Source organism: Scyliorhinus canicula, chromosome 17 (assembly GCF_902713615.1).
Source record: "Scyliorhinus canicula chromosome 17, sScyCan1.1, whole genome shotgun sequence".
Lineage (NCBI taxonomy): Eukaryota > Metazoa > Chordata > Chondrichthyes > Carcharhiniformes > Scyliorhinidae > Scyliorhinus > Scyliorhinus canicula.
The window spans coordinates 6,195,338-6,217,974 of NC_052162.1; the positions used below are offsets into that span (position 1 = coordinate 6,195,338).

At 49.2% G+C, this 22,637-nt stretch overlaps 1 protein-coding gene across 1 annotated transcript in view; it reads right to left on the reverse strand.

The window, feature by feature from the left end:
- Nucleotides 1-1,790: 1,790 nt before the first annotated feature.
- The window catches only part of LOC119952385 (protein qua-1-like), a 41,361-nt gene continuing 20,514 nt past the window's right edge, over nucleotides 1,791-22,637 (reverse strand). The window contains exon 2 of the mRNA XM_038776092.1: nucleotides 1,791-3,238. Within this exon, the coding sequence (XP_038632020.1) occupies nucleotides 1,791-3,238 (1,448 nt within the window). The remainder of the gene's footprint in view (nucleotides 3,239-22,637) is intronic.

Sequence of the window (22,637 nt, forward strand, 5' to 3'; positions counted from 1 at the left end):
TGAAGCCTACTTGTGACAATAAGCGATTTTCACTTCGTTTTTTTCATTTCATGTGCAGAAACCACCAACATATGAACAAGGAGCAGGGGTAGGCCACTCGGCCCATCGAGCCTGCTCCACCACTCGATATGGTCATGGCAGATCTGATTATAACCTTAACGCCACATTCCTCAGTAACTCCCTTGTGAGTTAAGAATCTATCCACCTCTGACTTAAAAATATTGAATGACCCCCATCTCCACCACTCTGAGGAAGAGAGTTTCAAAGATTCACAACCCTCTGAGAGAAATCCAACTCGGCTTGAAATAGGAGACCCTTTTGGGCCGGATTCTCCGTTCGCCGATGGCAAAATCGTGTTCGGCGATCGACCGGAGAATCAAAGTTTTCAATCAGATTGGGGGTGGCACCGCTCTCGCGATGCTCCGCGGCGCACTCGGAGAGTATGCTGCGTGACGTATCAATGGTCTCAGGACGTTCCCAGAGGCCCGCCCCCCTGATGCTCCGCCCCCGACTGGCCCGAGTTCCCGACGGCGTGAGTCTCTCATGGTCTCATCCGGCGCCGCCACAGTTGGGGGGAGGGACGATCCACGGGAGGGGGGACTTTGCCAGGGGCTGGGGACACTGTTCGGGGGTGAGCTGGACAAAGGGTGGGCACTATTTTGCTGGCCGCTGCCATGCGCATGCGCGGCCATGGACTCTGCAATCCTCCGGGCGTATTCAGTTGGAGCTGGGTGCTTTACGCTGCCTTCCTGGTAGCCCCCAGCCAAATAGAGGATCGGTGGCCATTTTACACCATTTTTTCAGTCATAAAACGCCACCTTTCCCAGGCCGTTGTGGAGACATCGCGTCAAAATCAGAGAATCCAGCCCCTTATTTTTAAACTGTGTTCCGGAGTTCCAATCTCTCCCACAAGTGGAAACATCCTTTCAACATCCTCCCTGTCAAACCCCTGCAGGATCTTATATGTTTAAATTTGATCACATCTCAATCTTAAACTCCAATCGATACAGGCCCAGCCATCATAGGACAACATTGTCTCCCCAGCAACCGGTCTAGTAAAACGTCACAATGCTGCCACCAATTAATGTTCTCCATTAGATATGAGGACCAAAACTGTGTATCACGTGTGGTGTCATCAAAGCCTTTTCCGACTGTAACAAACTTCCCAATTTTCATATTTTTAATCCTTTGCAATAAAGTCCTTCCTAATTACTTGCTGTATCTGCAGGCTATCTTTCAGTATTCCTTCTGCAAATTCACACAAGTCTACTTGAGCATCAACATTTAAAAGTTTGATGCCATTTAACAACAAATATTCAGCATTTTTATTATTACTACCAAAGGAACATATTTCTCCAAATGATCCTCCATATGACACCCTGTTGTCCATTCATTTAACCTCCCCGCAGTATCTCTGCAGTCGCTTTGTGTCCTCTTCACTGCTTAGATATCACCACCAAACATGAACACATTACTATTTTTGTCTAAGTCATGAATGTATATTGTAAGTCGCTGAGGTTTCTTCATCCACACTACACGAATCCATGAGCCCCAAACGCAGGATCCCCAACTCCATGGACCCCATCTCCATGAGCCCCACCTCCATGAGTCCCACCTCCATCAGCCCCATCTCCATCAGCCCCATCTCCATGAGTCCCATTTCCATCAGCCCCATCTCCATGAGTCCCATTTCCTCAGCCCCATCTCCATGAGCCCCATCTCCATGAGTCCCATCTCCATCAGTCCCATCTCCATCAGACCCATCTCCATCATCCCCATCTCCATGAGCCCTATCTCCATGACCCTATCTCCATCATCCCCATGTCCATGAGCCCTATCTCCATGAGCCCCATCTCCATGAGCCCTATCACCATGAGCCCATCTCCAAAAGCCCCATCTCCATGAGTCCCATCTCCATCAGTCCCATCTCCATCAGCCCCATCTCCATCAGCCCCATCTCCATGAGCCCTATCACCATGATCTCCATCTCCATGAGCCCCATCTCCATGAGCCCCATCTCCATGAGCCCCATCTCCATGAGCCCCATCTCCATCAGTCCCATCTCCATCAGCCCCATCTCCATTAGCCCCATCTCCATGAGTCCTATCTCCATCATCCCCATCTCCATTAGCCCCATCTCCATCAGCCCCATCTCCATCAGCCCCATCTACATGGACCCCATCTCCAACAGCCCCATCTCCATCATCCCCATCTCCATCAGCCCTATCTCCATGAGCCCCATCTCCATCATCCCCATCTCCATGAGCCCTATCTCCATGAGCCCCATCTCCATGAGCCCCATCTCCATGAGCCCCATCTCCATCAGTCCCATCTCCATCAGTCCCATCTCCATCAGCCCTATCTCCATGAGCCCCATCTCCATCAGTCCCATCTCCATCAGCCCCATCTCCATTAGCCCCATCTCCATGAGTCCCATCTCCATCATCCCCATCTCCATTAGCCCCATCTCCATCAGCCCCATCCCCATCAGTCCCATCTCCATCATCCCCATCTCCATCAGCCCTATCTCCATGAGCCCCATCTCCATGAGCCCTATCTCCACGAGTCCCATCTCCATCATCCCCATCTCCATGAGCCCTATCACCATGAGCCCCATCTCCATCAGTCCAATCTCCAACAGCTCCATCTCCAACAGCCCCATCTCCATGAGTCCCATCTCCATGAGCCCCATCTCCTTGAGCCCCATCTCCATCAGTCCCATCTCCATCAGCCCCATCTCCATGAGCCCCATCTCCATGGACCCCATCTCCATAGACCTCATCTCCATGCATCCCATCAGCATCAGCCCCATCTCCATCAGCCCCATCTCCATGAGTCCCATCTCCATCATCCCCATCTCCATCAGTCCCATCTCCATCAGCCCCATCTCCATCAGCCCCATCTCCATGAGTCCCATCTCCATTATCCCTATCTCCATCATCCCCATCTCCAACAGCCCCATCTCCATGAGTCCCATCTCCATCATCCCCATCTCCATCATCCCCATCTCCATGAGTCCCATCTCCATCAGTCCCATCTCCATCAGACCTATCTCCATGAGTCCCATCTCCATGAGTCCCATCTCCATCATCCCCATCTCCATGAGCCCTATCTCCATCATCCCCATCTCTAAGAGCCCCATCTCCATGAGCCTTATCCTGCCGATTAGAAATTTTAAAGACACTAAAAACTTCCCCAAGACTGTACAATTTTCTTTTTGCACGAAGACAGATATACTCTGCATGGAACAGGTAACAACAATTCAATCTCATCCAAAATTGATTTAAGTATATTGAACATCAGAAAGGACGGCGCTGAGGACACGGGTTCGAATCCCGGCTCTGGGTCACTGTCCGTGAGGTGTTTGCACATTCTCCCCGTGTCTGCGTGGGTTTCACCCCCACAGCCCAAAGATGTGCAGGATAGGTGGATTAGCCACGCTAAATTGTCCCTTAATTGGAAAAAATAATTGGGTACTCTAAATTTTTTTTTTAAAAACATCAGAAAGGCAGCAAGTGTGTGAAGTGGGTGGTGGGGCAATTGAAAAAAGGACCTATAAAAGACTGCTGGCAATATTAACAGGATGATTGCTCAATGTGATCCTGCAACATTTTGTTTCCTGATAATTTAGTAATTAAATAAACTCCTCAAAATGAGTCGGTTCACACCTACATGAAACTAACAGACAATGTCATCTGATTCCATTAAGTGTTCATCTATAAATATTGCCAAACTTAATTTACAGGCTTATATGTTTTGTGAGATTTTTAAAGATTGAAGACTTCACTTGCAAAACCTCCCCGAAATTATTTCTGTGCAGATCACAGTAGGTTTCCATTTGTACTGTCATGTATGATTATATAACGCTGTCATGTCAAAGCACACCAAGCTGTCACCTTCCATTACACCACGCTGCCATCTTGTTACATTCTGCTGTTACGGTAACAGTTCATTGTAAGCTGTTACTATAATTGTACATTTACTCCTTGTCCTTGGAGAAAGATATATTTAATGCAAAGAACTGTAACATGACCACTGTTGATTCCGAAACAGTTCAGCCGGAAGAGGCCCTTGAAGAATGGTGTATAGTTGGACACCTTGTCTAAGGAAAGATATTGGGTGGGATTCTCTGCCCCGCCGCACCCGTTTTGTGCTCCTCCACTGGCAGCAGGAGCCTCCTTCCCGGCTGCTGGCCAATGGGGTTTCCCATTGTGAGCATCTCCACGCTGTCAGGAATTTGCACGGGTGTGAGTGTGCCGCCAGCATAGCGGAGGATCCCGCCAAAAGAGAATACAGCCCATTAAGTTTTTTTTTTAGAAAAAGGAAAACATGTATTATTTAGATTAGTTCCACATGAGGCACAGAGCTCCAAATAGATAACTGCCCTGACTGGTGAATTGATAGGGATACTTCATTTCAGAAAATACACGAGGCAACCATCCACATAAACTAGAAATATGGGGACGTATTCTCAATTTTGGAGACTAAGTTCCCACGCTGGGGCAGCACGGCAGCATTGTGGTTAGCACAAATGCTTCACAGCTCCAGGGTCCCAGGTTCGATTCCAGCTTGGGTCATTGTCTGTGCGGAGTCTGCACATCCTCCCCGTGTGTGCGTGGGTTTCCTCCGGGTGCTCCGGTTTCCTCCCACAGTCCAAAGATGTGCAGGTTAGGTGGATTGGCCATGATGAATTGCCCTTAGTGTCCAAAATTGCCCTTAGTGTTGGGTGGGGTTACTGGGTTATGGGGATAGGGTGGGGGTGTTGACCTTGGGTAGGGTGCTCTTTCCAAGAGCCGGTGCAGACTCGATGGGCCGAATGGCCTCCTTCTGCACTGTAAATTCTATGAAGAAAAACGGTGGGCTTTTACGCCAGGGAAACTGGCGAAAATAGGCCACCGATTCCCCGTTTTGCTGGGGGCTAGCAGGGAGGCAGTGTTGAGCTCGCAGTTCTAGCTGCTGATATGGCCCTCATCACTTCCGGTTCCGTGGCCGCGCATGTGCACAGCTGCGGCCTGCAGTGGCCGCGCCATACTCCATGCACTCAGCCCCGCACCTGGACCGCAAAATTAGTGCCCGCCTTCAACTTCTCGCGTGCCCCGGACCACCCGCGCACAGTGCCCCAGGCCCCAAATGAAGCCCCCCCCCGCCCGCAGTTTGGCCCTTCTCCGCCCGCAGTTCGGCCCTTCTCCGATTGTGGCGGCCCCAGACTGAGTCCGCAGCTGCCACGTAAGGTTTCCAGTTTGTTTGAGCACATGTAACCCACGCCGACGGGAACTCGGCCGATCGGGACGGAGCATTGTGGGGCGGGTCTCAGCTAATGGCCTGAGGCCGTGGATAATCGGGGCGGGTTTCAGGGTGTGGAGAATCAGTAAATCCGGCGCCGCTCCCGATATGGACGTCAAAATGGATTCTTCACCCCATCGCTGATCGCGATTTCGGGTTCGGGGAGCAGAGAATCAGGCCCATTGTTTCCAGGACACAGTACCAAAAGCCTTTCTTCCCAAAATCAATCGCACCATGTAACAAGCTACCAAAGGAAATACTCACAGTACCATCACTGGAAATCCTCAAGATGCATCTTTAGATTGTTTCCTTCTGTAAGTTTTCAATATCAGGACTATCATCTCAGCGGCCCATGCCTGGTCTAGCTGGTGCTACCCGTATAAATGTTCGAGGAACATGGATATTATCTGCAACACTAAGACATTTGAAACATAAGCTAGATTCGGTGCTCTCGTCTCTGCGACGGGAATTAAGCCATATCTAATATCCCGGCCTTGGCACACTGTCCGTGTGGAGTTTTCACATTCTTGCCGTGTCTGCACGGGTCTCGCCCCTACAGCCCAAAGATGTGCAGGTTAGGTGGATTGGCCAGGCTAAATTGCTCCTGAATTGGAAAAAAATTGAATTGGGTATTTTAAATTTATTTTTGAAGACGAGTCCAAAGGGTTGGGTGGGGTACGGGGACAGAGTACTCTTTAGAAAGTCTGTGTGGACATGATGGGCTGAATGGCCTCCTACTACACACTGAAAGGGATCTCTGATTGTGATCCAATTTCAAAGAGTCCTTCTCATATTCTTTTCCTTCAATTATTAATCTGATTCTCTTCTGAGTGATTGCCCCTGTGCCAATACAGTAGAACAGTGAGTTAAACAGCTGGCTTGTAATGGAAAACAAGGCCAGCAGTGCAGGTTCAATTCCCGTACCAGCCTCCCAAACAGGCGCAAGAATGTGGCGACTAGGGGCTTTTCACAGTAACTTCATTGAAGCCTACTTGTGACAATAAGCAATTATTATTATTAATAACCACAACGCCAAGGCCTTCCACGTTCCCATAATCCTCTCTGTGAAAATAATTCTTCTAATGTCCTCCTTCATACATGGTTTTGTAAATTATTCGGGTTTCCCTGTAACCTTTTCCAGTCTCTCCCAATCCCCTTAGCTCCTCTCATTCTGGCCTCTTGAGCATTCCTGGTTTTGAACTCTCCACCACTCAGCTGCCGAGGCTCTGAACTCCAGAATTCCCTCCCTGAAGCTCTTTGGGGACAATTTTCCCGGCCGCGTTGCACCCGGTGCAAATCCCGCTATGTCTGGAAAATTCCGGGATGGGCCTGAAACAGAATATTCGCCAGGCGTAGTTCACATTGTTCCTGGGCGCTCCATACATTTAAATGGGTTTTATAAATTAGAAATCAGCTTCACGCCTAATCTTCAGGGAACATGCAATGTTCCCACCTGCCGGTGTGACGTGGGGCCAATGGGAAGCACTGCTGGTCTGTGCAAAGGGAGACCAGGCATGAAAGCGGGCTCAGAGGCCATAGTAGGGCCCAAGGGGCCGGGCCCAAGGGGCCGGGCCCAAGGGGCTGGGCCTATAGCGAGATCCATCGGTCGGGCCCCAATGCCTGCGATCTTTGGCCAGGGAAAGGGGGAGTGGGTGATGGCAATGATTCTTGGGGTGGTGGCGGTGGAGGGGGTTGATGCCGGTGATCAGTGATTGTGGGTGGGGGGGGGGGGGGCTCCAATGTCCGTGGAGGGGGAGGGAGGCCTTAACTTCAGTCCGAGGTTGGGGCATCGTTCAAAACCGACACCATGTGAAGCCGGGCTTGCCCGTGTGTTTAGGCCCCGCCCCCAATCCTTTTTCTTTTCTAAATTTAGATCACCCAATTCATTTTTTCCAATTAAGGGGCAATTTAGCGTTGGCAACCCACCTACCCTGCACATCTTTGGGTTGTGGGGGTGAAACCCACGCAGACACGGGGAGAAAGTGTAAACTCCACACGGACAGTGACCCGGAGCCTGGGACCTCGGCGCCATGAGGCAGCAGTGCTAACCACGCACCACCGTGCTGCCCCCGCCCCTCACAATCCTGAGGCAAAACACCCCCCCCCGTTCAAAATAAAATGGGAATTGCAGTTGACTCTTAAATACCCTCGGAAATGGGCAATAAATCCTGACCCAGCTAGCAGTGCCCACACCCCATGAACAAATAAAGAATAGATCTCATTGGGAAACCTGTCTGTTTCTCTGGGGAGAAATGCGCTGGTTTTCTGACTGAACCCGCCTGGTTCATTAATATCCTTCAGGGAAGGAAATCTGTTGTCCTTTACCTGGTCTGGCCTACATGTGACTCCAGACCCACTGTGACCAGGTTGACTCTCAATGCCCCCTCAAGGGCAAATGCGGATGGGTAGTAAATGCTGACCCAGTGACATCCCATAAAATAATTAAAAATTCCTCACTCCTCTTTTGAGACACTCTTTGCAACCAATCTCGGTGGCCAAGCTTTGGGTCAACACTCCAAATTGCTTAGGATAATCTTACAATCCCTACAGTGCAGAAGGAGGCCATTTGGCCCATCGAGTCTGCTCCGACTCTCTGAAAGAGCACCCTATCCAGGCCCACATCCCCCCCCCCCCCCCTCCCCATCACCATTACCCCACCTAACCTACACATCTTTGTGGGGGTGAGACCCACGCAGAAAAGAGGAGATAGATGGGCTTGGGTGGGGTGCTCTTTCCGGGGGCCAGTACAGACCCGATGGGCCCAGTGGCCTCCTTCTGCACTGTAAATTCTATGATCTATGATCTATGAATATGTAAACTCCACACGGACAGTGATCCGGAGTCGGGATTGAACTCAGCGCCATGAAGCAGCAGTGCCAACTGTGCCGCCCCCACCCCCATTTTACTACATTAAAGACACTATATAAATGCAAGTCATTATTGTAACCTTCTCATTCCAGATGAACATGCTTTCACTCACGTACCCAGAATGAATCTGATAAATCATTGTTTCACTCTTTCTCAATATCCAATCATATTTCTGACATTTTTCTGTCATGTTGCCGTTTGGGACTAAAGGGTTAAATTAAATTCACCTGTGCCCAGTGTCATAACACAACCCCCCCCCCCCCCCCCCCCCCCGCCCCTCCCCCAGACCATTCTCCACCACCCCTCACCAACCAGCATCCTGCCCCCCTCCCCACCCCCCCCTCACCCCGAAGCAATGGTGGGCCTCCTCAAATTGACAAGGGCACAATATGCAAACAGCTGCATTCAGCTTGACGACACTTGCTGTCAATGCTCCGCATAGTTAATGTACACTGGGAGGAGGCCTCTTTAATATGCATCTGCACTCCTGCAAAAATAACCTGTTTGGGGAACAGGAGGAGAGAGGTGAAAATTGGCCAAGGCTGTGCAGGAAATAGCGCAGAGGCAAGAATAGGTTACTCAGAAACAGATCCTATCTCTTTAAGGAGTTCAGACATCTTTTTAAGGATGCAAAAACAACTATTGTTAACCCACTGTATCCTACGAAACGACATTACATATTCATGTGCCTGTGCTGGTCTGAATAATACACCCTGGCAGCATTTAACATTTTAAATATACGATTAATATCAGCTTCTGCAGGAAATTAAACATTTTTTTTTTAAAAACGAGAAAATCAATATGTAGATTAAAAGACAAAATTACAGACACTGGATAATGCGAGTGTTGAGTTGATTAATTTTTGCTCACTGAATGCAAAGATCTTCCGGTAATCTCGCCTGTGTGTGTGTGTGTGTGTGTATGTGTGCCCAAGTCTCCCAAAAAAAAATAATGTCATATTCCAGAATGCAGCAGAGTGCTATCTAGTCAGCAAACCTGCCCAGCTGCACCAGCCACCACACTTAGACTGCTTGTCAGCGAGATGATGGGAGAATGGTGAGGTCTGCCTGTAAAATAATTGAATTTTCATATCAGAGGGAAACAGAACTCTGCAGACAATGAAAGTGCTGAGTCTAGCACTGTTATTTGCAAATACCCTTTGCCACGTTACTTGAGGTCCAAATGTACATTTCCGATTTTCTCACTCTCTCTCTCTCTCTGTGCCACACGCTCCTTCAATGTACAAGCGCCTGTGTGAGAATTGAGGCTGATAATAAGTCGCCAAATCTCACATTATTACAATGGTAATTTGCGCGCTGAATGAGACACTGCGCTGCTTCTGTATTTTTGCCAATCTGAATATAACTGGGGTTTAATTAAGTTTCTCGAACTCTGACCTTTCTTAAAGTCAAACCCACCAGCTGTTTGGAGGACGGAAGGGTGGGTGGGGAGCCTTTCTGCCCCCTCAGCCTGCTCTGCTACTCGATGAGGCCATGACTAATCTGTATCTTAACCCCACTCACTACCCTTGCACCAGATTGCTTTCTACACCTGGCTCGGGAAATGTCAGTGATCACAGATCTAAATTATTTAACTGAGCTTTCAAAAAGATGTGCTTTATTTATTAATGGCTTGTGAGCGTCGCTGGCAAGGTAATCATTTGTTGTCCATACCATGCTTGAATGGCGGTGAAGACTTGATGGGCCGAGTGGCCTAATTCTGCTCCTATGTCTTATGGTCCTATCACTCAGGTTCCACGTTCGATTCCCAGCTTGGGTCACTGTCTGTGCGGATTCTGCGTGTTCTCCCTGTGCCTGCGTGAGTTTCCTCCGGGTGCTCCGGTTTCCTCCCACAAGTCCTGAAAGACGTGCTGTTAGGTGAAATGGACATTCTGAATTCTCCCTCTGTGTTCCCGAATAGGCACCGGAGTGTGGCGACTAGGGGCTTTAAATTCATTACAGTGTTAATGTCAGCCTACTTGTGACAATAAAGATTATTATTATTATATGTTCTGTTGAAGGCCTTGGAGAGGGTTCAGAGGACATTTCATTTGAATGTTGCGTCGAGATGGGATGAGGGATGCTGGTGATGTGGAGGTGTGAGCTCAGTTGGCTAGACAGCTGATGCCGAGCAAGGCCAGCAACATGGGTTTAATTCCTGTACAGGCTGAGGTTATTTTTGCTTTCCAATTAAGGGGCAATTTAGTGTGGCCAATCCACCTATCCTGCACATCGTTGGGTTGTGGGGGTGAAACCCACGCAGACACGGGGAGAATAGACAAACTCCATATGGACAGTGAACTGGGGCCAGGATCGAACCCGGGTCCTCGGCGCCGTGAGGCAGCAGTGCTAACCATTGCACTACCATGCCACTCATAACGGGGGGGGGGGTCTCTAATGGCCTGGCAGATCCCCCAGGTGTCATTACGAATGGTCCACGTAAATGACCGTGCCACCCTGGCTGAGGTTATCCATGAAGGCTCCGCCTTCTCGAACTTGCCCCTCGCCTGAGGTGACCCTCGGGTTAAACCACCACCAGTCAGCTCTCCCCCTCAAAGGGGAAAGCAGCCTATGGTCAGTGGGGACTATGATAACTTTACCTCTACCTGTTTCTGTGCCTTCCATCCTATGTCATCTGATGTAAAAAATTTAAGTTGTGATCGTACTCCATTGAACAGAGTATGCTTTTAAAAAAATTTTCTTTTCAGAGTACCCAATTCATTTTTTCCAATTAAGGGGCAATTTAGCGCGGCCAATTCATCTACCCTGCACATCTTTGGGTTGTGGGGGCGAAACCCACGCAGACACGGGGAGAATGTGCAAACTCCACAGGGACAGTGACCCAGAGCCAGGATCGAACCTGGGACCTTGGTGCTATGAGGCAGCAGGGCTAATGCACTGCGCCACCGTGCTGCCCTGAGCAGAATATGTTAAAGGGAGATTTAAGATAGATGTTAAACATGTTGAGGCATTTTAATACAGTACAGAGGGAAAAACTGGCTCCATTAGTTGGAGCATCTTTTACCAAAAGGCACAGATTTTATATATATATATATATATGTATATAAGAGCCATGAGGTGATGATGCAGCTGTACAAAACCGTGGTAAGGCCACATTTGGAGTACTGTGTGCAGTTCTGGTCACCTCATTTTAGGAAGGATGTGGAAGCTTTGGAAAAGGTGCAAAGAAGATTTACCAGGATGTTGCCAGAAATGGAGAGTAGGTCTTATGAGGAAAGGTTGAGGGTGCTGGGCCTTTTCTCATTAGAACGGAGAAGGATGAGGGGTGGCTTGATAGAGGTTTATAAGATGATCAGGGGAATAGATAGAGTAGACAGTCAGAGACTTTTCCCCGGGTGGAACAAACCATTACAAGGGGACATAAATTTAAGGTAAATGGTGGAAGATATAGAGGGGATGTCAGCGGTAGGTTCTTTACCCAAAGAATAGTGGGGGCATGGAATGCACTGCCTGTGGAAGTAGTTGAGTCAGAAACATTAGGGACCTTCAAGCGGCTATTGGATAGGCACATGGATTATGGTAGAATAATGGAGTGTAGATTAATTTGTTCTTAAGGGCAGCAGGGTAGCACAGTGGTTAGCACAATTGCTTCACAGCTCCAGGGTCCCAGGTTCGATTTCGGCTTGGGTCACTGTCTGTGTGGAGTCTCCACGTTCTCCCTGTGTGTGTGTGGGTTCCCTCCGGGGGTCCGGTTTCCTCCCACAGTCCAAAGATGTGCAGGTTGGCTGGATTGGCCATGAAAAATTGCCCTTAGTGTCCAAAATTCTATGATCTATGATTAACCTAGGACAAAAGGTCGGCACAACATCGTGGGCCAAGAGGCCTGTTCTGTGCTGTATTTCTCTATGTTCTATGTTCTATATGAATCCATAGAATTCCTGCAGTGCAGAAGGAGGCCATTCAGCCCATCAGGACTGCACCAAAGTTCTGAAAGAACTCCCTACTTAGTCCCACTTCCCTGCTCTATCACCGTAGCCCCATAACTCCAACTAACCTACACATCTTTGGACACTAATGTGAAATTTTAGCATGTCCAATTCACCTCGGGTAATTGGCGAAAGAACCAATGGAACGATGAGCAGTGGGAGTTCGAGGACAGAGAGAGAGCTGATAAAGCAGCGGAAGCTCAGAGAGAGGGAGGTAAAGCCCAAAAAAGCAATGCGAGATCAAAGAGAGAGAGAGGGAGGGAAAGCCAAAAAAGCAGTGGGAGGTCAGAGCAAGAAAGAGCCCATGGGCAGCACGGTAGCACAGTGGTTAGCACTGTTGCTACACAGCACCAGGGTTCCAGGTTCGATTCCCGCTTGGATCACTGTGCGGAGTCTGCACGTTCTCCCCGTTTCTGCGTGGGTTTCCTCCGGTTTCACCCCACAGGTCCTGAAAGACGTGCTGTTAGTTAATTTGGACATTCTGAATTCTCCCTCAGTGTACCCAAACAGGTGTAGGCGAGTAGGGGCTTTTCACAGTAACTTCATTGCATTGTTTTTTTTAAATAAATTTAGAGGACCCAATTCATTTTTTCCAATTAAGGGGCAATTTAGTGTGGCCAATCTACCTAACCTGTACACCTTTTGGTTTGTGCAGGTGAAACCCACGCGAAGACGGGGAGAATGTGCAAACTCCACACGGACAGTGACCCAGAGCCGGGATCAAACCTGGGACCTTGGCGCCGTGAGGCAGCAGGGCTAACCCTTTGTGCCACCGTGCTGCCATCTTCAGGGGCTGGTTTAGCTCACCAGGCTAAATCGCTGGCTTTTAAAGCCGACCAAGCAGGCCAGCAGCACGGTAGGATTCCCGTACCAGCCTCCCCGGACAGGCGCCGGAATGTGGCGACTAGGGGCTTTTCACAGTAACTTCATTGAAGCCTACTCGTGACAATAAGTGATTTTTCATTTTCAACATTTGACAGACTTTGCAATTTGGTGGATTCATTGTGATCCATATTTGGAGGGATCACAAGTCCAAATAGTTACAGTGAACGACATGGTCATGGACGAAGTTAGGTAGTTGGGAGTCATTATCCCTTGTTACATCTGCACTTGTCACTTAATGAAATGTTATTGTTGCTCACCAGCTTCACAGCTTATATTTTTGAACCCTCCTCCCGGTGGCAGAGCGCTTCTGCCCATCAGGACAAAGTTCTTCTCACTGGCCCTCAACGTCAGGCAGACAGCCTGGTCCACACAGTGAGAGGACTCAGGCATGATTCAATGAATCCGAGACCACCCTCGAGAGATAAGGGACACAGGAATGGAGCACGGAACTTCACTCAGACATGGAGAAAGCACTGAGGGTGGCAAGGGTACAGAATATACGCTGGGTGGGGGGACTTCAATGTCCATCAGCAAGAGTGGCTCGGTAGTACCGCCACAGATTGAGCTGGCTGGGTCCGAAAGGACATAGCTGCTAGACTGGGACTGCAGCAGGTGGTGAGGGAACCAACAAGAGGGAAGAACATACTTGACCTCATCCTCACCAATCTGCCTGCCGCAGATGTATCTGTCCATGACAATATTGGAAGAAGTGACCACCGCACAGTCCTTTTGGAGGCAAAGTCCCATCTTCACATTGAGGATACCCTCCATCATATTGTGTGACACAACCGCCGTGCTCAATGGGATAAAGTTCAAACAGATCTAGCATCTCAAGTCTGGGCATCCATGAGGTGTTGTGGGCCGTCAGCGGCAAGTTTGTATTCAACCACAAACTGAAACCTTGTGGCCTGGCATATCCCCCACTCTACCATTACCACCAAGCCAGGGGATCAACCCTGGTTCAATGAAGAGTGCAGGAGAGCATGCCAGGAGCAACACCCAGGCATCCCGAAAAATGAGGTGTCAACTTGGCGAAGCTGCAACACAGGACTACTTGTGTGCCAAACAGCAGAAGCAGCAAGTGATGGACAGCTAAGCGATTCCACAATGAACAGATCTGATCTTAGTCCTGCCACATCCAGCCGTGAATGGTGGTGGACAATTAAATGACTCACAGCACGGTGGCGCAGTGGTTAGTGCTGCTGCCTCATAATGCCGTGTTCCCAGGTTTGATCCCAGCTCTGGGTCACTGTCCGTGTGGAGTTTGCACATTCCCCCCCCCCGTGTTTGTGTGGGTTTCACCCCCACAACCCAAACGATGTGCAGGGTACGTGAATTGGCCACGCTAAATTGCCCCTTAATTGGAAAAACTGAATTGGGTACTCAAAATGTTTTTTAAAATTAAACGACTCACTGGAGGTGGAAGCTCCACAAATATCCCCATCCTCAATGATGGAGGAGCCCAGCACATCAGTGCAAAAGACAGGGCTGAGACATACCCAACAATCTTCAGCCAGAAGTGCCGAGTGGATGATCCATCTCGGTCTCCTCCGGAGGTCCCCAGCATCACAGATGCCAGCCTTCAGCTAATATGATTCACTCCATATGATATCAAAAAAGGGTTGAAGGCACTGAATACCACAAAGGCTATGGGCCCTGGCAATATTCTGGCAATCGTACTGAAGACTTGTGTTCCAGAACTTGCTGTACCCCTAGCCAGGCTGTCTAGTGCAGCTACAACACTGGCATCTACCTGGCAATGTGGAAAATTGCCCAGGTGCGTCCTGTACACAAGAAACAGGACAAATCCAACCAGCCAATTATCGCCCTATCAGTTTACTCTCCATCATCAGCAAAGTGATGGAAGAAATCATCAACAGTGCTATCAAGCGGCACTTACTCATTCCAGCCTTGGTTGAAACATCGACAAAAGAGCTGAATGCCGCAGTTGAGGTGAGAGTGACTGCCCTTGGCATCAAGGCAGCATTGGTATGAGTATGGCATCAAGGAGCCTGAACTAAACTGGAGTCAATGGGAATCAGTGGATTAAACTCTCCATTAGTTGGAATCATACCCGGCACAAAGGAAATTGGTTGTGTTGGTTGGAGGTCAATCATCTCAGCTTCAGGACATCACTGCAGGAGTTCCTCAGGATAGTGTCCTTGGCCCAACCATCTTCAGCTGCTTCATCAATGACCTCACTTCCATTATGAGGTCAGAAGTGAGGATGTTTGCAGATGACTGTATGGTCAGCACCTTTCGCCACTCCTCAGATAATGAAGCAGTCCGTGTCCAAATGCAACAAGACCCAGACAATATCCAGGCTTGGGCTGACAAGTGGCAAGTTACACAAGCGCCAGACAATGGCCATCTCCTAGGAGATCTAACTGTCACCCCTTGATATTCAATGGCATTACCATCACAGAATCCTCCATAACCAACATCCTGGGGGTTACCATTGATCAGAAACTGAACTGGACTAGCCATATTTTGTTTTTAATTTAGAGTGCCCACTTAATTTTTTTCCAATTAAGGGGCAATTTATTGTGGCCAATCCACCTAGCCTGTACACCTTTGGGTTGTGGGGGCGAAACCCACGCAAACACGGGGAGAATGTGCAAACTCCACACAGACAGTGACTCAGAGCCGGGAGTGAACCTGAGACCATGGTGTCGTGAGGCAACAGTGCTAACCACTATGCCACCATGCTGCCTTAGACTAGCCATATTAATACGGTGACTACCAGGGCAGGTCTAACGCTAAGAATCCAATGGCGAGCCACTCAGCTCCTGAACCCCCCCCCAAAAGCCTGTCTACCACCTGCAAGGCACAAGTCAGGAGTGTGATGGAATACTCTCCACTTGCCTGGATGAGTGCAGCTCCAACAACACTCAGGCAGCTCAATACCATCCAGGACAAAAGCTCCTCCCTCCACAAACAATCAACCCTTCCACCACGATAAACACTGGCAGCCGTTTGTACCATCTACAATATGCACTGCAGGAACTCACCAAGGTTCCTCAGACAGCTCCTTCCAAACCCACGACCACTACCATCTAGAAGGACAAGAGCAGCAGATACCTGGGAACCCCACCACCTGGCGAGGGGGCTCAAAGGGGCTGGTTTAGCTCAAAGGGACTGGTTTAGCTCACTGGGCTAAATCGCTGGCTTTTAAAGCAGGCCAACAGCACGGTTCGATTCCCGTACCAGCCTCCCCGAACAGGCGCCGGAATGTGGCGACTAGGGGCTTTTCACAATAACTTTATTGAAGCCTACTCGTGACAATAAGCGATTTTCATTTCATTTAATTTCATTTCCCCTCGAAGTCATTCATCACCCTAATTTGGAAATATATCGCCGTTCCTTCACTGTCGTTGGGTCAAAATACTGGAACACCTTCCCTAACAGCACTCTGGGTGTACCTACACCTCAAGGACTGCAGCAGTTCAAGAAGACAGCTCACCACTAGCTTCTGAGGGGCAACTAGGGATGGGCAATAAATGGCATCCTAACCAGCGACTTGCACATCCTGTAAATTAATTTTTGAAAAAGGTGACTCATGGAGGCCTGGAATGACCCCATCGTGTAAAGAATGAAGGATGCTGTGACCTTCAAGGCCACAGGGAATGGGTGTCCACTTCCGCCAAGTGGCGTCAAGTCTGCCAAGATGTAATACAGGTACCGCACAGTCTCCCTGATGAGGCGGACTCTCCTGTTGCACATGTTGTCCGACAGTTCCAGGAAGGACTCTCGGGTCCTCCACCCCCCCCCCCCCCCCCCCCCCCCCCCCCACCGGTTTCCTTCTGCGCCATTGTGCCCTCTGTATGCTTTCGGCCCTGAAGCCTGCCCGTGTGGTCCCCTGGTCACTCTGCTGAGTCTTCCCTGGGTGCCTCCGCTCATTGCTGCTGGAGTCGGTGCTGTGTTAGGAAGAATAGCCAGCTCCACTGGCTCCATATCACATTGCTCGGTGACCTGCGAGGGGTGAGAGAGAGACAGAGGGAAAATCAGATTGGTGTCGCCGCTGGGTAACATCAGTTCCTCTGCTGACCTATTACCCTCCCAGACCTGGAAGCAACCAGTCCCACATCTTACTCAGTGGCTACCGCCCACTCTCAGCTTAATTGTCATCCCATCTCCATTACATGACTGGCTATGGCCTTGGCCTCCCGCCTGGTTCGCCCCTCTCTTATTCTCTGGGTGCCATTCAGCGCACCCGTTGTGACTGGCACAGAACTGGGTGAATTGCACGTGAGACCCATATGGGGTTCCATGTCCGGAGCGAAGGCTCGTGGGAGTTAACCGCCTCCTTCCGCCCGGCGCGATCTGGATTTCGGCCTCTCTGGGCAAGATCCAGATCTGAATCTTTAAATAAGCCTAATGTTTCATTAAAATATTGGACTCCGGATTCACCTTCCACCCGGTACTCACCAGCTGCATGTGGGAGAACTCATCAGGGACGCATTCTCATTCCATCAAAGTTGACTTTCCTCCAATCACTTATCCCTGCTCTGAATTGTTCCTTGTCCTTTTCCTTGGCCAGTGTTCACTATCTCCTGAATGCTCTCCCAGTTATTTGATCCACGTGGCCCAACCAACTCCCCAGAACCAGGTCCGAAACTGTTTGCCCTCTCGTTGGATTGGAAACGTACTGCTTCAGAAAACCATCTGGAATGCCTTCCAGCAACTCTGACCACTCTTGTCCCTTTGCACTCCTATCCCAGCATACGGTTGGATAATTCAAGTCCCCCATTAGAATTACACTCCTCTGTCATTTATTTGCAAATTCGTTTTATTTTTATTTAATCATGGAGTGTTGGTGTTGCTGGTTAGGCCAGCATTTATTATCCATCCCTAATTGAGAAGGTGGTGGTGCAGCCCATGTGGTGTAGGTACAACTGCAGTGCTGTTGGGAGCGTGTTCCAGGTTTTTGACCCAGCGACAGTGAAGGAATGGCCAGGATGATGAGAGGCTGCTGGAGGGGTTCCCATGTGTCTGCTGCCCTTGGCCTTCTAGATGGTAGTGGTCGTGGGTTTGGAAGGTGCTACTTCAGGAGCCTTGGTGAGTTCCTGCAGTGCCTCTTGGACATGGTACACATGGCTGCTATTCTGCGTTATGGTGTAGGGAGTGAGTTGAACACAGAACAGTGCAGCACAGTACAGGCCCTTCAGCCCACGATGTTGTGCCGACCATTTATCCGAACCTAAGATCAACTTAACCTATACCCGTTCAATTTACTGCTGTCCATGTGCCTGTCCAAGAGTCACTTAAATGTCCGTAATGACTCTGACTCCACCAACTCCGCTAGCAGTGCATTCCATACACCCACCACTCTCTGTCTAAAGAACCGACCTCTGACATCTCCTCTATACCTTCCTCCAATCACCTTAAAATTATGTCCCCTCATGACAGCCATTTCCACCCTGGGGAAAAGCCTCTGGCTATCCACTCTATCCATGCCTCTCATCACCTTGTACACCTCTATCAAGTCACCTCTCTGCCTTCTTCGCTCCAGTGAGAAAAGCCCTCGCTCCCTCAACCTTTCTCCATAAGACATGCCCTCCAGTCCTGGCAGCAACCTGGTAAATCTCCTCTGGACCCTCTCCAAAGCATCCACATCCTTCCTATAATGAGGCGACCAGAACTGGGCACAATATTCCAAGTGTGGTCTAACTAGAATTTTATAAAGCTGCAGCAAAACCTCGCGGCTCTTAAACTCAATCCACCTGTTAATGAAAGCAAACACACCATACGCCTTCGTAACAACCCTATCAACCTGGGTGGCAACTTTGAGGGCTCTATGTACGTGGACCCCAATATCCCTCTGTTCCTCCACACTTCCAAGAATTCTGCCTTTAACCCTGTATTCAGCATTCAAATTCGACGTTCCAAAATGTATAATTTCACATTTATCAAGGTTAAACCCCATCTGCCATTTCTCAGCCCAGCTCTGCATCCTGTCAATGTCCTGTTTTAACCTCCAACAACCCTCGACACTATCTACAATTCCACCAACCTTCGTGTCATTGGCAAACTTGCTAACCCACCCTTCCACTTCCTCATCCAAGTCATTTATAAAAGACACAAAGAGCAGAGGTCCCAGAACAGATCCTTCCGGGACACCACTGGTCACCGACCTCCAGGGGGCATATTTTCCATCCACTAACACTCGCTGTCTTCTTTCGGCCAGCCAATTCTGTATCCAGACTGCCAAATTTCCCTCTATCCCATGCCCCCTAACTTTCTGAATGAACCTACCATGGGGAACCTTATCAAATGCCTTACTGAAATCCATATACACCACATCCACTGCTCGACCTTCATCAATGTGTCTCGTCACATACTCGAAGAATTCAATGAGGCTTGTGAGGCATGATCTGCCCCTCACAAAGCCATGCTGACTATCTTTAATCAAACTATGTTTTTCTAAATAATCATAAATCCTATCTCTCAGAATCCTTTCCAATATTTTGCTCACCACAAAAGTAAGACTGATGGGTCTGTAATTCCCAGGAATTTCCCTATTCCCTTTCTTGAACAGGGGAACAACATTCACCTCCCTCCAATCATCCGGTACTACTCCAGTGGAGAGTGTGGACGCAAAGAGCATCGCCAACGGCGCAGCAATCTCCTCCCTCACTTCCCGTAGTAACCTTGGGTATATCCCGTCAGGCCCAGGGGACTTATCTATCCTGATTCTTTTCAAAATTTCCAGCAAATCCTCCTTCTTAATATCAACTTGTTCGAGTCTATTAACCTGATTCACGCTGTTCTCATGAGCAACAAGGTCCCTCACTCCAGTGAATACTGAAGCAAAAAATTCATTTAGGGCCTACCCCATCTCCTCAGACTCCAGGCACAAGTTCCCTCCACTATCACTGATCAGCTCTACTCTCACTCTGATCGTACTCTTATTTCTCACATAAGTGTAGAATGCCTTGGGGTTTTCCCTAATCCTTCCCGCCGGGGCTTTTTCATGCCTCCTTCTAGCTCTCCTCAGTTCATTTTTGAGTTCCTTCCTGGCTAGCTTGTAACCCTCTAGAGCCGAGTCAGATCCTTGCTTCCTCAACCTTACATAAGCTTCCTTCTTCCTATTGACTAGGAGCTCCATTTCTTTTGTCATCCAAGACTCCTTCACCTTACTATTCCTTCCTTGTCTCAGGGGACAAAACTATCCAGCACTCGCAGCAAGTGCTCCTTAAACAATCCCCACATTACTGTTGTGCTTTTCCTCAAGAACAATTGTTCCCACCTTATGCTCCTCAGCTCCTGTCTAATAGCAGTATAATTTCCCCTCCTCAAATTAAATACCTTCCCATACTGTCTGTTCCCATCCCTCTCCATGACTATGGTAAAGGTCAAGGAGTTGTGGTCACTGTCATTGAAATGATCTCCTACCGAGACATCTGACACCTGGCCTGGTTCGTTGCCAAGCACCAAGTCCAATATGGCCTCCCCCCTCGTCGGCCTATCTACATATTGAGTCAGGAATCATTGAAGAGTTGATCCCCTGGATTGGTACTAATTGTAGACTGGGGGATATGAGGTCATGAGGTTACAGACTGTGGTTATATACAATTCACTTGATGCTATGGCCCACAGCACTTCCTGGATGTCCAGCCTTAAGTTGCCAGATCTGTTTGAAAATCTATCCTATTGAGCACAATGGTAGTGACATACAACACAATGGGATTTTATCTCCACTGTGCGGTGGTCACTCCTACTAATGCTGCCATGCATTTGCGACAGGTAGGTCAGTGAGACAGGGAGATCTAGCATGCTTCCCCCTTTCTGCTGTTTCTCTCATCACCGGCTACACTCCCAGCGTGGAAGCTATGCCCTTCAGAATCTGGCCAGGTCGGCCTGTGGTGGTACTACCGAGCCACAATAGATGATGGACGTTAAAACCCTCACACACAGTACAGTCTGTGCCGTTGCCACCGTCAGTGCTTTCTCCAAGCGCTGTTCAACATTGAAGAGCACTGATCCATCAGTTGCGTTGGGTGGTGTGGGGCGGAATGTTGCAATCAGCAGAAGGGTTCCTTACTCACGTTGACCTGATTCCATCAGAATTTATCATTGACTTTCCCGGGCAGCACGGTGGCGTAGTGGGTTAGCACTGCTGTCTCATGGCGCCGAGGTCCCAGGTTCGATCCCGTCTCTGGGTCACTATCCGTGTCGAGTTTGCACATTCTCCCCGTGTTTGCGTGGGTTTCGCCCCCACAACCCAAAGATGTGCAGGCCAGGTGAATTGGCCACACTAAATTGCCCCTTAATTGGAAAAAATGAATTGGGTACTCTAAATTTATTTAAAAAAAACAATGCAATGAAGTTACTGTGAAAAGCCCCTAGTCGCCACTGAATTTTAGAAAAAACAAATCAATGACCTTCGCTTCACCCTGATGCCAGGAGACGGGGCTTTGCTGCCTGTAGTCAAAATGGTGAGAACTTGAGGAGCCAATGTGTATCTTTTCCAATATAGTGACATCCACATGGCACAGGATGCACACATATGCTGCGGGATTCTCCGTCGGTGGGATTCTCTGCTTCGCCGGAAGCGCATTCACACCCGTGAGTTTCCCAGCAGCCTGGGGGTGGTCACAATGGAAAATCCCATTGGCTGGCTGCGGGAACGGAGAATCCCGCTGCTTGCAGGGGCGCACCGTGCCAGAAAATGGGGCTGGCGGGACTGAGAATCCCATCCATGCTGTATGGTCACTGTACTATGTTGGGGAGATATATCTTAACTATAAGAGGTAGCGCCAACCTAACGTGCAGTTAGTGTGTGATCACACCCAGAATATCATGCTGGTGAATTTCTGATCTCCTGGACAATGTCCTGATGATTTCATCCTGTGTCCCTTGGCTATTCTTCAAATGATAGGAAACCTAGAATGTAGAGGGAGGCCATTTGGCCTATTGAGTCTGCACCGAACCTCTGAAATAGTACCCTACCTGGGCCCTATCCCCATAACCCCATAACCCCACCTAACTTACACATCTTGGGGCACTTGGGGGGCAATTTCTTTTAGCATTGCCAATCAACCTAACCTGCACATCTTTGGACTGTGGGGGCAGTACAGTGGCGCAGTGGGTTAGCCCTGTTCGATCCCGGCTCTGGGTCACTGTCTGTGTGGAGTTTGCACATTCTCCCCGTGTTTGCGTGGGTTTCGCCCCCACAACCCAAAGATGTTCAGGGTAGGTGGATTGGCCACACTAAATTGCCCCTTAATTGGAAAAAATGAATTGGGTACTCTAAATTTATAAAACAGAATCTTTGGACTGTGGGAGGAAACTGGAGCACCCGGAGGAAACCCATGCAGACAGGGAGAACGTGTAAAACCCACACAGGACCAACTCTGGAATCGAACCCAGGTCCTTTGAGGCATCCGTGCTAACCACTGTGCCACCGTGTCGCACGATGCCCATGTTGCCATCTTCAAGGCACCACATCAAACTGAGAGGTGATGGCTAAGATAGAGGATCAGATAGGTGGACAGATTTTGGAAAGGAGTAAAAGCAACAGGGTTGTTGTGATGGAAGACTTTAACTTCCCCAATATTGACTGGGACTCACTTAGTGCTCGGGACTTGGACGGGGCAGAGTTTGTAAGGAGCATCCAGGAGGGCTTCTTAAAACAACATGTAGATAGTCCAAC